This window comes from Passer montanus, unplaced genomic scaffold (genome assembly GCF_014805655.1).
Source record: "Passer montanus isolate IOZ18808 unplaced genomic scaffold, ASM1480565v1 scaffold99, whole genome shotgun sequence".
Lineage (NCBI taxonomy): Eukaryota > Metazoa > Chordata > Aves > Passeriformes > Passeridae > Passer > Passer montanus.
This window is the reverse complement of record NW_024375367.1, coordinates 1,150,838-1,165,295: the sequence shown is the minus strand read 5'-3', so window position 1 is coordinate 1,165,295 and position 14,458 is coordinate 1,150,838. Positions and strand designations below refer to the sequence as shown.

The following is a 14,458-nucleotide window of genomic DNA, read 5'->3' as shown; positions in this document are numbered from 1 at the left end:
CTTTCCAGGAAACCTTTTTTCTAACCCACTCCTTCGCTAGGTCCAGTTCCCATTATGGTGCCACGATCTGACCCCTCTGCAGTGGGGTCAGAAGGATCTCGCATTTCCCACGGGCAGATCTACTCGGTGGAATACGGACTTAATAAGGGATTTTTTAATTTTTTTTTTCCCCAAGGGACTAGCCCCTTCACAGGGATGTATGCTGTGCGACAGCCGCGGGACGGTAAGAGCCAGGTGTTGATGCGGGTTTGTACGCTGCCCGGTGCCTTCCGTCCCCTAGCGCCGGCGGTGTGGGGGGCTGGCCCCACTTCCAGGCGAGCGCAGCGCCTCGCTCGGGCTCTAGCACGGACGGTGCGCAGCTCAGAGCGCCCCGGCCGGGCGCGGGACGGCGGCGGGAGCCGGGAGCCGGGGCCGCGGCTGGAGCCGCGCAGGGGAGCGGGAGCGGGGAGCGGAGCTGCCCCGCGGGGCGGCTGCGGGCGGGAAGGTGCCGCGCTGCCGGAGCATCCCGAGCGGGGCATTCCGAGCCGGAGCATCCCGAGCTGCTTTTAGAAGGAGATCGACACTCCGGGTGTGGGGTGTTTTTTCCTGCCTCTGCCCTAACCCGGCGCGTGTTGTTCGTGCTCTCGGTGCCAGCGGAGCCTCGGCGAGCACGGCTGCCCGCGGCCGAGCGCTGCTGCCCACACGCTCCCGCAGCGCCGGGGCCGCCCGCTGCCGCTGTCCGGCGCCGAGCGGTGCCGCGCCGGCTCAGGCGGGTCCCCGGCGGGTTTGGGAAGCTGCTGTGCGCTCTGGAACAGCTCCCGCCGCGCCTCGGCCGTGCTGCTGCTCCGAGGGAGCATCCTTAGCGGTTTGCCTGTCCTGTGCCGTAACCAAGGGCATTTGATTTCCACGAGCGTTTAACCGAGGTATGTGTTTTGTGGCCTGCGCTTGATCGTTCACAAACGTCTTTTGGAAAGAACCTGTATTTAGCCTAACTCACTTCGCGGGTTGGCGAGTGCTTGGATTGAACGAACGCTTCTTGGGTTTGGGGAAATTGTTTTCGGCGGAGGCAAGAAGGGGAACGCTCTGGGAGAGCGTGGTGACAGCACGGGGCTGCACAGCTTCTGGAAGGAGGGATGCGGAGAGAAGGGAGGCACGGGCTGGTTTATTTTGCTGAAAGATGCTGCAGCCCAGGGGTGTGATAGCGCAGACCATTGGGTCATCACTGTGCAAGCAAATTCTTGGCTCAGCGGGCATAAGCACAGGCTGCCGCCCGTGTGCTCTTTCACGATGCTTGCAGAAAGATGCCGGGGAAAGCGTTGCTCCCTCTGCAAATAAATTGTAAGATGCCTATCCAATGTAGTGGGAGAAAAGCTGAGCTTATACAGCACAGCATGGGAAAAAAACACCGTATGGATGCACAAAAATATGCCCTTTGCAAGCATTTTGTGTCTGCCTGAAATCTTCAGGCTGTTTCAACATCATCTTGCTAGATGCAATAAAGTTTGGAACAGAAATCAAGTGTCGCAAACTCTTCCTAGCCTTGCAAATACTAAGCAGTTAGAGGAAAATTGTGAAAATAGTGGTAAAGGGCTGAGAATTTGCCATGCTGATTAACATTTATATAAGCAAAGACAATTAGGAATGCATACTAGCTATTATTTAATTAATTCTCAGCTAATTTCAGCAGAATGGGAGAAAGATTAATAGGAGAAATGTGTAAAATCTGGACCATATAAGATGCATATAGTGCTGGCAGTTTTATTATGATAAGGGATCCAGCTGGAGTGTCATGTCTGTTTTCTTGTGATTTTGCTTTTTACAGTCATTTTGAGCCCACTCTTAACTTTCCTGTGCCTGAACAGACTGAAACAAAAGGCAACCTGAAGCCACCAGCTGCCTTCTCTCTGCTATTATGCCTAGAAGGGCTTGTTCCCCTTAGGGATGGTTGCTGGTTGTAGCTGTGTACTGGCTGCCTTCCTTTCCCACCTCTTCCTCAGATGGGGTCTCCCCTATCACCCAAGGCAGGGAAAGAAAAGGCAGGCATGTCACCCCTGCCTCCCTCATGTTTCCCCAGCTTTCCTGTGCTCTGGTACACAGGCTGGCCTGCCTGCAGGCTGCTACTTGCCATATCCAGTACATGTGCTTTGCTGTCAACAGGATAAATGCTGCAGGACCTGGAACTGCTGGGGAAGGGGTCTTGGGCTATTTCAGCATCCAGGCCTAACCTAGTACTATCACCATGTATGTATGTATGTGAATATATTTGGCATAAGAAGTTATTGTCATGGGCATTTTGCTAACCTTTTCAGATGTAAAAGGCTGAACTGGGATAACTCGCCTCTGCCAAGTGTCTTTTTCATAATTGGGTCTTACTGGTGCAGTGCAAATTGTAAATTGTATTCTGTAAATTCCCCATCTGAGGCAACAGAGCCTTTCCTTCTTGCACCCCATCTACACAGAAGCAGAAAAGGAATTACCTCAACAACAAGAGTACATTCGGAAGTACATTCTGATAGGTCTGAGACTTGGAATCTAAATACTAAAAAGTCAGTATATTTTCACTTCTGCCTCATGCACTCTTTTGCAAGCAGTCCTCCCCCTGTGTCTTCATGACTGCAGTTGCCTCCTTTTCCTGACTTGCACAGAGGAAATCCTGTTACGACATGGTCGATCCATGGCGCTGCTGCAAAACCCCCTCTTAGCCTGCCACCTCGTCTGCATCTCCCCTCTTTGTCAGTCCTTCTGCTGCTCCCTCTTTCCCCCTGCATCTGACATGTCAGTCTGAGGCTTCAAGTGTCCTTGACAGTCACCCTGTCCATGAGGTACCAAGTCTCCTGTTTTTCTCAGGAGGTACTCCTGGGCCTTGATCAGCCTGTGCTCTCAGCATCTTTCTCCCTCAAGTCATCATCTGCATTTCTCCCAGCTCCGCCTTGTGCTTACTTGTAACTTCATATAGGCACTTTGTCCATCATTCCTTTAATTTCCTTGATATGTCCCAGCACATTTGCTTTCGTTTGATGCCTTCAGCAGCTTTCTGGTGAGATGCTAAGATGAGCCCTTGCCCGGTCTGTCATCATCCCTGCCACTGGAATTTCACTTGCTCTGGATTGGAGCACAACAGTGGCCTCTAAAGCTAGGACATCTGAGAGGCAGTTGTTGAACAGATCAGTCTATCAGGCACCAGCAGAAACTCTCTTTCCATAGCCTACAGATCCTCACTTGCTCTTTTTTGGCATTTCAGGTGCAACCCTGCCCCCTTATGCTTGCACAGCACAGCGTGGCTCGCTGCATCTCCCTTTGCCATCATGTTTCTCTTTGCCTGAGTTGTTGCAGGCTGTTTTGCAAACAGGGACTATATGTGAATATTAGGCACACAAATATGCCATGGTTTGTTCATCAGGGGAGGGCATGCATGCAGCCTGTGTTGGTAAAATAAGGAACGGTGAGGATAGGGATCTTCTGTTACAACAGTGAGGGGAAACAGAGAACCAAAGGAGAAGAGTGTTTTCTTACTTTTGTTAGTAAAGCATAAGATACCCAAGTCAGGAAGCAGAGTTACAGTGAATGGAGTTACTGTGATAGCACATCTGTGCCTAAACTCACTTGACATTTAAGTGTACAGACATTTAAGTGTAGTCGATACTGAATCTGCATTTTTTTGGAGAGAAAAAAAAAATCTGAGAATCATGCATTAACAAAAATTTCTGTTGAACCAAGTGTAAAAAATTGTATCCTAGCTTTACATTATGACGAGGTTCCTAAGAAGGTCGAAATGAAATCTGTTTGACTTTTTTTGGTGTAATATTGATTTATAAAATTTGTGATATATAAAATGTGTGATTTATACCTGTTGTTTTTATAAAATACATTGAAATCAGCATATCAGCTGAATTTTGCAATAGAAGGGTGTTTTTCTTATTGTTCTGGACTCTGCTTCCTGGGTCACATCCTCGCTAGTTAAGGACCAATAACCCCATTGACTAGCAAAGTGAACTTTGCTTTTACTGCTCAGCAAAGCTCCTTGCTGTAGTCTGCCCAGAATTCTCCCGAGACAGGAGTGGATGTGCCCACATGGAGTGATGGAGATGAGGGCTCTCAGCTACACTCGTGTGTGCAGCCACGTCATCAGCATCGGGCAGGAGGATGTGCTGCAGTACTGGCAGAGACAACAGAGAGCTTAAGTTGAGAGTAGAGAGCTTAAGAGCATCCAGTTCCAGATTTAGCCACACTTTGTCCTAAAACTGCATTCCTTGTAGATTAAGGGGATGGGTGTGATACTTTTGAGGAGTTTTTCCCTGTCTACCTGGAAGTAAACCTGAGGGTCTAAGCATGAGCGTGATGGAAAATGAAAGCAAGTTCTGATAAAAAGGACTGCTTGCCCTGGAGCTTGGTATTTTATCTGGTATGTTTTGGTCTGAATAAACAGTGTGCAGGAGCTGAAGCACTGCCCCATGAGAAGTGTGGTGGTTTCAGGAAGGGCAAACACAGTGCACAGCCCTCCACTGCACTGGCCACTTGGTCTCAGTTGTGGAGTCCAGTGATGTTCTTCCTGTGTCAAATAAAAGAGGTGGTTATTGGGAGCCCATTTAAGAGTCAGGCATGAAGTGGCAAAGCTTAATTAACTTTTTTTTATTCTGAGATTAATTACAACATCACTATGCCACACAGACGTATGCTGGATGGAGACTCCTGAGAGGCTTATCAGTTGGTGGGATGCTCTACACAGCCTTCAGAAAGAAGGGTAGAAGGAATGGAAGACTCAACCACAAAAGAAGGCAACAAGGCAGAAGCAGTTGAAATACTTTCATATACTTGTTCCATTGAGAAAAGTGGGTTTTAATGTAGTTTTCATTTCTCATTAAGCAGCCATTCCACACTACACTAAATTTTCTGTTCAAACAAGACTTCCAAATCAGATTTTGCAAGAAATCAAACAAGAAGTCATTAGACGAAATGCAGCAGTTAAGGATTCCTGACACTTGCTGGTTTCTTCTCTTCCCTGGCTAACCTTGCCCTGGACCTCCTTTCCTGCTGGGCTCCCAGGATCTGTCACTTTGACAGTGACACCTTATGGCTGTTTTTGACTGTAGAAGTCAATTACCAAGATTTAAAGCTGTTATGGGCAACCTAATGGCTGTGTGAACCTTCATGTCTTCTCTGCCTGATCACCCACTGTCACTAAACTTTAGGAGCTCAGATCTGTTTGAGGTTTCTGCCTGGGTTGAATTTGGCTGAGAGTGGCAACAAAAGTTATTCAGAGTGGCAATAAGGGGAATAGATTTTGGACTGAACACGAAGAAATCAAATACAACCCATCCCTACGGTCAGCAAAGAGTAGGCTGTTGAGTTTTGGGTGGGTTTTTTTCAGCAACCTGTATTTTTCCACAGGAAATTTTCAAAACAGAAATAAATATTTTTAACAAACCAGCACAGGAAGGAGACTGATTTCCTTGGTGACCATATCATTTGGATGAGATTCAAGCTGATGGTCTCATAGGATGCTAGATCAGGAGGGCCCCATTTCTATATCTAAGGTCTCAGAGGCACAGCAGTGAGACTCCTTACCCCTCTCCACATCCTGAGAGATACAGGGAACAGATAGATCCCTACTCCTTGCATGTCTTACTGGCACAGTGAATGAATACATTGTTTGGGCCAAATCCTTCTGTAGGCTACTACTGCAGCTGAAATAGTAAAAATAGCTGTGAGGGGCCTTAGAGTGTGCAAGAGGATGAAGGACTGTGGGATACAATTGTGTATGGCAAGGGGTCTTCTGAAGATAAGCTTGTTGATGTTCTGGTCCAAGTATTTCTCTGTTCTTCAAAGATAATTAAAAGCTCTGTCCTCCCTGCCTCACTGTGTACACTTACCATTTGAATGTGGATGCCCGCACTTAGGAAGCTTTGAGGATGTCCTTGTGTTTTTCACTTCATGTTTAATCAGCCCAAGATTTGGTAGGCTCTGGTCCCCTTGCCTTGCTGGAGATTGTGACACTGTTGTATTGAATGAGGCTAAAGTACTAAATGGGCTAAAGTAGTGCTCTGTGTGTCTGGGGGGAGGTGGGCTCTGGTCCCCTTGCCTTGCTGGAGATTGTGACACTGTTGTATTGAATGAGGGGCTAAATGGGCTAAAGTAGTGCTCTGTGTATCTGGGGGGAGATGGACTAACAAAGATTCTACCAAGAAAAAAAGAGCAAAATACTTTGTGTTTGCTTTGGTTGAAGATACAGTCCTGTTGCAGAGATCTATGCCTCTTTCCCCCAGGAAAGAAAGAAAGGGGAGGAAAAGGATCTCTGCTATGAGCCAACAAAACTGAGGGGCATAGGGTAGAGCTCTTGGCCATGTGAGGCATATTTGCCAGAGAAAATGCATACAGGGGCTGCTGTACCCCCTCTCCATCCTGTACCACACCTGCCTCAGCCTCAGAAGCAGTTGTGGGTGAGGTGACAAGGGTGCACACCCTCACATCCCGTGCATATGCTGGGTCCATCTCTGGGGCAGCTGACTTTGGGGTCCATCTACAGCCTCCTACCTGTTTGTCACAAAGAGATGGTCTGGAAGCTGTCCGACTCCCTTTGGTGGAACATTAGTATAGTCAGTGTTATCAAAACATTTGGATTTCAACAACACTGTCTTTTAACAGCTGCACTAGACAATTTTCTTTATTGAGCTTGGAGAGGCTTAAACCAAAAGTGATTCAGTGACTGAAGGGATGAAAGCAGCACAACAATGCATCAACATCCATCCCCAGAGATCTGCTTCTCTAACACAGTCAAACCAAATGTGCTGAAGGGGCAGAGCTCTAAGATGTACAATGATTGTGAAAGTGTCTTTTGTCTCCCAAAGGGCAAAATCTGTTTGAGTGTGGCTCATCTTTTGCTTTAATCTGTATCATTTGGGATTGTTTCTTCACACACAAGAAATTTAATTTACTTTATTAAAAACAATTCAGGGGCTATGTTTTAATTTTTGGTATTGAATGCATGTAGCACACAAAATTGTTCTAGCTATTCCTGTGCACATAACATATTCAGATTGGATATTTCAAGTGTGAAAACTTAAACTGCAGATAGTCAGAAATAAAGAGGATGAATAAATAATAGTGTGTAATCCAAAAGACCTGATTCCTGGCAGAAGTCTTCAGGGTATAATGTGAAATGAATTGGAGAGCAGATACAGTGCTCTAGTGCTTAAAAAAGTGCTAGGGGACAAATATCTGTCTTGGTGCTGGAGCACACTGCAGAACAAGAGAAAGGTGTTATCAAAGCCTGTCTGTAAAGCAGAGTTCAGGATCATGGTTTTGATGTTGTACATGCCGTGCTGTAACTGGGCAGCAGAACGATGTTGTTAGCAGGAATAAAACACAAGCCAGGATTCCAGTTGGTTTGGGTTTTTTTCCTGAAATTTCTGCCAGTAAGAGCAGTCAAAATTCAGCACTTGTCCTTCCTTTATTTTATTATTATTGTAGTTATTACTAAACTTTTCCACTTTTATTTGCTTTTCTATAGGGACTTTTCTCAGCATGCAGTCCCTTTAGATTTGGACGTGATCACCAACCGCATCCTCTGCATTGGACATTTGGCTTCTATTTCCATATCTTCCTGCTTGTAAGTATTTTATTCTTTCTCCTTGCTCATTTTTCTTTTACTTTTAAAGACCAGATTTAACTCACGGGTCCTGGGTCTGATCCCAGGTCACAATGTCTTTGATTTACATTGATATAAATGACTCTATAATCCACAGATCCATGGGAAATGTAAATTAGAGAATCAGTGGAGCCTATCTGAATTAATCTAAGTATCCTTATGGCTCAGAGGGTTTCCTTTTTAGAGCCCCACACAAACCCCCAAACAAAATATAACTTGATTTTAACCTGCAACCAAGCCATCTGGGCACTTGTCTTCTTAGATTTTCAAAGACATAAATTTAAATCATATTAAATCATAATTAAAAAATGAAATTAGATCATAAATTAAAAGGAAAACTTTGCTTGTGGCAGGAAATAGTTTTTCTTTTCCTTCTGCGCTCTGTTTTATTGAGTCAGTTGGCAATTGATCCCGTTTCCCAGGCAGAGTGGAAAAGGGATTCTCTGCTCCTGGAAGGTCCATCTGTAACAGAAAAAAGAAGCATCCTACTTACTTGTGGTCTTTAATTGCCAAAGGCATGTATCCAATAAGAAGTATTAAGGATCATATTCTTGTTAAACTGCAAGCTAGAAGTCATTCTTTGCCTTTCCTACCTACATTTTCAATGGAAAAAAATGTTGTTCACATATTTTTTTCTGTCTAGAGCTACTGTCTTATTTAGTTGCATGATGTCAAACTGCTACACTTTTCCAGTCTAGAGCATATTGCCTTTCAAGGCTAAAGTGTTCCTGGTAGATAAAATTCCTTCAGCCCTTTAGTATGAGCATGAAAACATATCTTTATTGACATTAAGTATTTTGTGTTACATGTTTGCTGGAAGGGAAATATCGCTAACCTAGGAAGGAAATAAATGTAGAAAAACAAGAGTGGGAAGATGAAAGAACTAAACCAGGAGCTCCCTGGCCTTCATACATATATCAATCTAGTGAAGATTTGCTGCCAGCTTTTGGGACCAATCACTGTGATAGCAGAACTTGGGGAGAAGCAACACAGAGTTACAACAGAGAGGACCTCTCTGTTGTAACCATTTGAAAAGCAAATTAAGGTCTCATCTCTTAGGAGATGTTTACAATAAGGGCTTTCTATTATACCTTCTACCTGTAAAGAAACAGTTCACAGGAGATTGTGACAAAAGTGTTAGTTTATGTAATATACAAACACTGATTTTCTTTGAAGTCAATTTGTCTCTCTGCTTAAACATTTTGAAAACACTGAAACAACCAAGATATTTCTCAGCTTGCAGTCACAAAAATACAGGAAGAGCTAAGAAAACTAAGTGCTTTTTTGTGGCTGATAAACTCACAAGAAATTGAGTCTACCAGACTTATCTTTGCTGCCTGTTCCTCAATTTTTAGGGTTTCAGTGGTGTGAGTGCAGGCCATTAAATTATATATGACTGAGCCTGTAGAAGCAGAGTTGTTGCACCAAGATATATGAAGAAATACAATACAGGCAGTAAAGCATTTACGACATTGGGACTATGGAAAAGCTCTCTTCATGCCATCCTGCAGAGTGTTACAGTCTCATTTAATATTCACTTTAGTCTGAACTGGGAGATGGCTACTGTCTTAGCAATGCTAAGGATTGAATTACATATGTTACATATAATTTGGCACTCAGGGCATATGCTAATTGTGAGGCCTCTGCTCCTGACCACATTTGCATTTCCTTACAAAATGGATTTTCTAGCAGATACCATCAGATATGCAATAGTGGCTAGCTTTGGCATGGCTGCTCAGGTGTGGAACTGCTGGTACCTGCACAGTGATACATAGTGATGCCTTGCCTGATCCCTCACATGCTCAGTTTGTCCTTCTTCTGGTGAATGCCACCTTGCCCATCTCCTACTTATCACAGGATGAAAGGAAATATTGAAAACTCCAATTGAGCCTGCCTACAGTATCTGCCAAGTTGGCTTACCCGTGGAGTAAGAGTGGTTATCCTCACCTGTGAAAGATATTTATACCAAGGACCTGAATGAAGAAACAATGCACAGCTGGGAGAATATAGCTAAACAGTGGTGCTGGTTGAAAAGCCAGGATATACAAATGACATCATATATCTAGGAGAGCCTTTTCTTTTCTGCAACACTCATATTTGAGGACCAGAGTAGCAGAACAAGGTTTTGCTCTCTTTTACATCTAAAACCAGCAGAGTGTAGAGGTAGGTAGAGTCTGTACCTTTTGGGACCAGTGAATTGTTTTACTGAAATGTGTGAATCTTCTAGGCAGGTTGTCCATCAGAGCAGCAAGGCTGTGTAACAAAGGAGCAATAACAGCAGGAAAATTCAGCCATAGTCAGAAAGGCAGAGTATGATCTGGGGCTTTCAGCAGATTTACAACAGTGAGGCTGGACTGGAGGACTCAGGAAGCCTCCTCAAGTCACACAGCTCTATCCTGGCATTGCAGAGGTGCTTCTGACAAAATACTCTAGATCCAGCTACACCACAAAACCTGAGTCCCCCTGCAGACAGGTGCCAGTTCTGCTTTCCCAGGAGTTTTCAAGAGTGGTGAGTTGGAAAGCTGCCTCCTGTCAGACAGAGTTGTCCATCTGCATCATTCAGGAACAATACTTGCAAATCATTATTTGCCTTAAACCAACTCAACTTTCCAAAAACAGATGAGGGAAAGGCAGGGACCACCACAGAATGTGAAAACTTTGCCTCCATCGTTCATTTCCTGGGTCAGTTTACAGCTCTCAGAAAGACAACAGGTTTATTGCAGTTTACCAGCTTTGCCATTATGTTTTGATGTCAGTGGCAAAGTTCCCAATTGTTTTTGGGGACTAGGTATGGGCTAAATGTTTTGATGTTGTTGTATTTAGTTTTCAGAAATGCAAAAAACACCAAATTACCTAACAGGAAGGTAATTGGGTAAAAGCCCAATTACCTAACCTGACTCTCTGGGGATTATTTCTTCAGGAGGATCAGGGTAAGAGAGACAAACAGTTCATGGCATTTACCTTCTTCTCCAAGCAGAAGCAGGAACTTGAGCTGAAGTTGTAGCTTTGGTGCACTGAATAAATCTACTCATGGCTCCATTTGGAATCAGAGTTTACAGTGTCTCTGATCTCACTACAAAATACTCATTTAAAGATAGCCTGGGTGATGTTGTAAGACCTATAAAAGTTCTGATTTAGCAAAACACATCTCTGCTTAACTGAGGTTCTGATTAGCTGTATTTAATACTATAAATTTTCCACTAACTTCAAAAAAAGTCTGAAAAAAAGCCAGTTATTCCTTGTACCAGGGTCAAGTGCCAGTAGTAAAAGCAGAATGTAGTAGATTTCAAATTTGTGAGAAATTTAAAGGCTTTCAACTTCTGCCATGTTAAAGAATTCATGTGAAGAAATTCCTTAAGTTATTATAGAGCAATTCAATTAATAATGGTTCTAATTTTTATTATGGCACATAATAAGAATAAACATCTTCTATATCAAAGCCTATATTTTAAAAAGGATAAATTAGCTATAACACACTTAACTATTTCCAGAACATGAAATGAACGCATATTGTTCCATTAGTTAATTTTATATCACCAAATTAAAGACAGTTCAAAAGAAGTATAATCTCATTAGGATCTCTCTTTGTTCAGTCTGTTGTGATTTATTTCAGGAGGTACAACAAATACAGTTTCCTATGGAGCTAAATACTATTAGGCTGATAAAATTATTTTAGTTTAGTATATTTTGTGCATCACTATGAGTTATATATCACAATGGTAAGAATATTTTTATCTGATATTTGCAGATGCAGTTTTGTACTCCTGTATATCTTGCAGGCTGTTAGGATGCTTGATTGAGACCACCAAAAGCTCCACTATAAAACAGCAAACACAATAAATAAACAATAAAACAACATCTGGAATGTAACCTTTTGTCCATAGCCCTTAGACAGTCCTTTCATGCCTGCTGGGCTGGCAGGGCTGCCCTTTCCTTGGGATGTAGGGTCAGAAGCTGCCTTACTCCACTGAAACATGCCTACCATTGAGATCTCCATGGCAGAATTACAGCAATGTACATTTCCGTGTTTGAAACCATTGAATACATTTCATAAATAGACAGTAAGAAAGAAAGTCTGGCAGATTTTCTAATTCTGGGTGCCTCTGGCAAGACACTATGAAATAAGTAGCTAATGGATTAATTGTCAGCTGTGATGTTGAGTGGCTTTGCTCATCTAGGTTGAGGAGCTTGAGAGAGAGTTTCATTACTTGACTAGATTTTTTATCACAAAATAAATTGGATTCCAGTACCTCTGTCCCATATAAAGTACATTTTTGATTGTGCTGTTCTGCAATTAAACAACTCATGGTTGGGAAGAGTCAATCCATTAGGATTTAGTAGGATTTCACGTAATCCCTGCATTTTGGAAAATTGAGATATAAAGATAATTGCTAGTTAATTCTTTAAGAATTGCATCTTTGAGCTAAGAAACATAACTCTTAAGACCTAAATTATATCAGGTGCACATTATCTGCTAGTAAATTAACCTTGCTGCTTTTTTTTTTCCTTGCAGTTCTGAAGGATAAAATCTTAAATTGTCCTGGACTTGAGCAGTAAAAGATAAACTCATTCACTGACTGACTTGTCATCTCACCATTATGATGGAAAAATGTTCGCTTAAAATAAACCCTTTTTATGCCACTAAAACTGCCTTCAAACACAAGATTTGTTGTAATTTTTAAAACACAAACCCAGCAATGTCAGAACCCAACCCTTCATCTGGATTTGTTGGAAATATGGAAAATGGGACTTTTCTGGAGCTGTATCCCACATCCCTTTCAACTTCAGTGGATTCATCACCTGGCCGTTTATCCAATGTCTATGTCTATGTTTCTATATTCCTTAGTCTCTTAGCTTTTCTCCTTTTGCTACTGATCATTGCACTTCAGAGGCTGAAAAACATAATTTCTTCCAGTTCCTCCTACCCTGAATACAATAGTGATGCTGGAAGTTCATTCACTAATTTAGAGGTTTGCAGTATTTCTTCCCAGCGCTCTGCTCTCTCAAACCTTTCTTCATGAAAATAAATGAAAGAAAACATACAGGAAATGGAAGAGCTTTGTCTAGTTTCTTGAGGAACTAGTGCATGTAACATTTGCCTTAGAAGACTATTATCAAGAGGTGTTTTTAAAAGTTTCTTTATTTTTTTCCCCTTTCCTTTTCTAGTTTTCATTTCCCTTTTAACTAATTTTCATTTTGGACAGTGGATAATGAATAATACCTGATCATCGTTTCTTGCCTGTACTAGTGATGCTCTTTCTCACGCATAGACGGTGTTTGTTAAGAGTATTCCTGCTAAATTGTAATACACTTCTAACTAGATGTGTCATTTTTCTGCTCTAATTGTGACCCATTCCCTGGTCTTGTATCAGCAATATGCTGACTGTATTTCTTTTCCTTTTTTAATTATATAAGGACTTATGGATGAAATCCCTATTGCAAAAGTACAAAAAATCTGCTTAAATTATAAATATTAGGACAACTTAAAGTTGTTGATATATTCCTTTTTTTTCTTTTTAGTTTTTCACATCTTTTTCAGTGTTTGTTGATGTTTATAAAACATAACTAATTCTTGAAGAATGTTGCTTTTGTTTATTTGTACTCCCAGCTCGTTCTGTATAAAGTTGGTATTTCAGTTTTTGAGTCTCTTTGGTTAACTTAGTAAAGCAACTACAATAACAATGCTCGTGGTTGAATGTGTGGAGTTAATTTTGGACCCCGTTGCATCTCACTATCTCATTTGCCTAATGACATGTTCCTCCAGGGGGCAGCTTTTGCTGCTGAATCATAAATACCACACTACTCCTTTTTGTACTTCACGGATACTGCAGCTTATTCTTATTGGATACCAGGACAAACTAGTGGTTTCTTGTCAAAGACCTGCATTTAACCAATTCAAGTAGCAAGTGAAGAGCTCCTAAACTGTCCTTTAGGGACATGATGTTTGCACTCACGTCAGCAGGGACAGAAATTGCTTGTTCTGGTGAGGACTTTCTGGGCCAGCCTTTGTCCTGTGATTTCAGAAATGTGGGTGGAGGGGGGCACACAGGGATCTGCACAATGGCCAGGAAGACCTGAGCTCTGACCTGCAGGAAGTGCAAGGTCTACCTGCAGAGGGTAGGAAGGGATGGGCAGGACAAATAGTAGTGGCTCTGCCACTTTCCCCATCAGCATAAGGGAATGCCAGTGAGAGGGGAAGAGAAATGGATTCACAATCTCACTCCTCTTTGCCATGCAGTTTTCTGGGTTATCATTTCCCTTGCTCAAAGTGTAACATGTGACTCCATTTCTGCAGTAAAATAATGAGCAGCTTTGTGAACTGGATCCTGTGGTCAGCTGGGCTTTAAATCAAGCCAAACATTCAAATTTGTGATTTGGAGTGCCAAGTGTGACCTACTAGAACTACAACCCCAGACTGGTGCAATGCCTTGTTGTCCTTATTGCACTGTGTGAGCACAGCTCTGTCCTGCCATTCAAGCCCATGCAAATTTTGTTCTCATGTCTGAATCCAAGTCACAGGAAAGACCTAAGAAAGGTATGGAATTTGCACTGCCTTTTCTGTTACTGACATAACACAGGTGTAACTCTGGGAGATCCATCTCAGCAGGAGCAGCTGTCCTCCCCTCACATGGCACCACTGCCCAGCAGACCAAGGAGTTAGGGAACACTTCCCAAACACATTTATACCTCTTGCAGAGCTCTCCATGCATTTGTAAACAAGACAGACTCTGCCATTAGCTACACAGGCTTCAAAATACAAATTTGGAAAGTCTGGTGTAAATATAATCATTCAAAATGCAGCTGCTGTTGCCAAACAATACAGATGATGCTGGA

General features: G+C 42.8%; 1 protein-coding gene across 1 annotated transcript; it reads left to right on the top strand.

The window, feature by feature from the left end:
* The first annotated feature begins 385 nt into the window (after positions 1-385).
* SERTM1 (serine rich and transmembrane domain containing 1) lies at positions 386-13,311 on the top strand. Its single transcript, XM_039696616.1, has 3 exons — positions 386-902; positions 7,487-7,585; positions 12,138-13,311. The coding sequence occupies exon 3, from the start codon at positions 12,322-12,324 to the stop codon at positions 12,643-12,645; it is 324 nt and encodes a 107-aa protein (XP_039552550.1). The 5' UTR covers positions 386-902; positions 7,487-7,585; positions 12,138-12,321; the 3' UTR covers positions 12,646-13,311.
* The last annotated feature ends 1,147 nt before the right edge of the window (positions 13,312-14,458 follow it).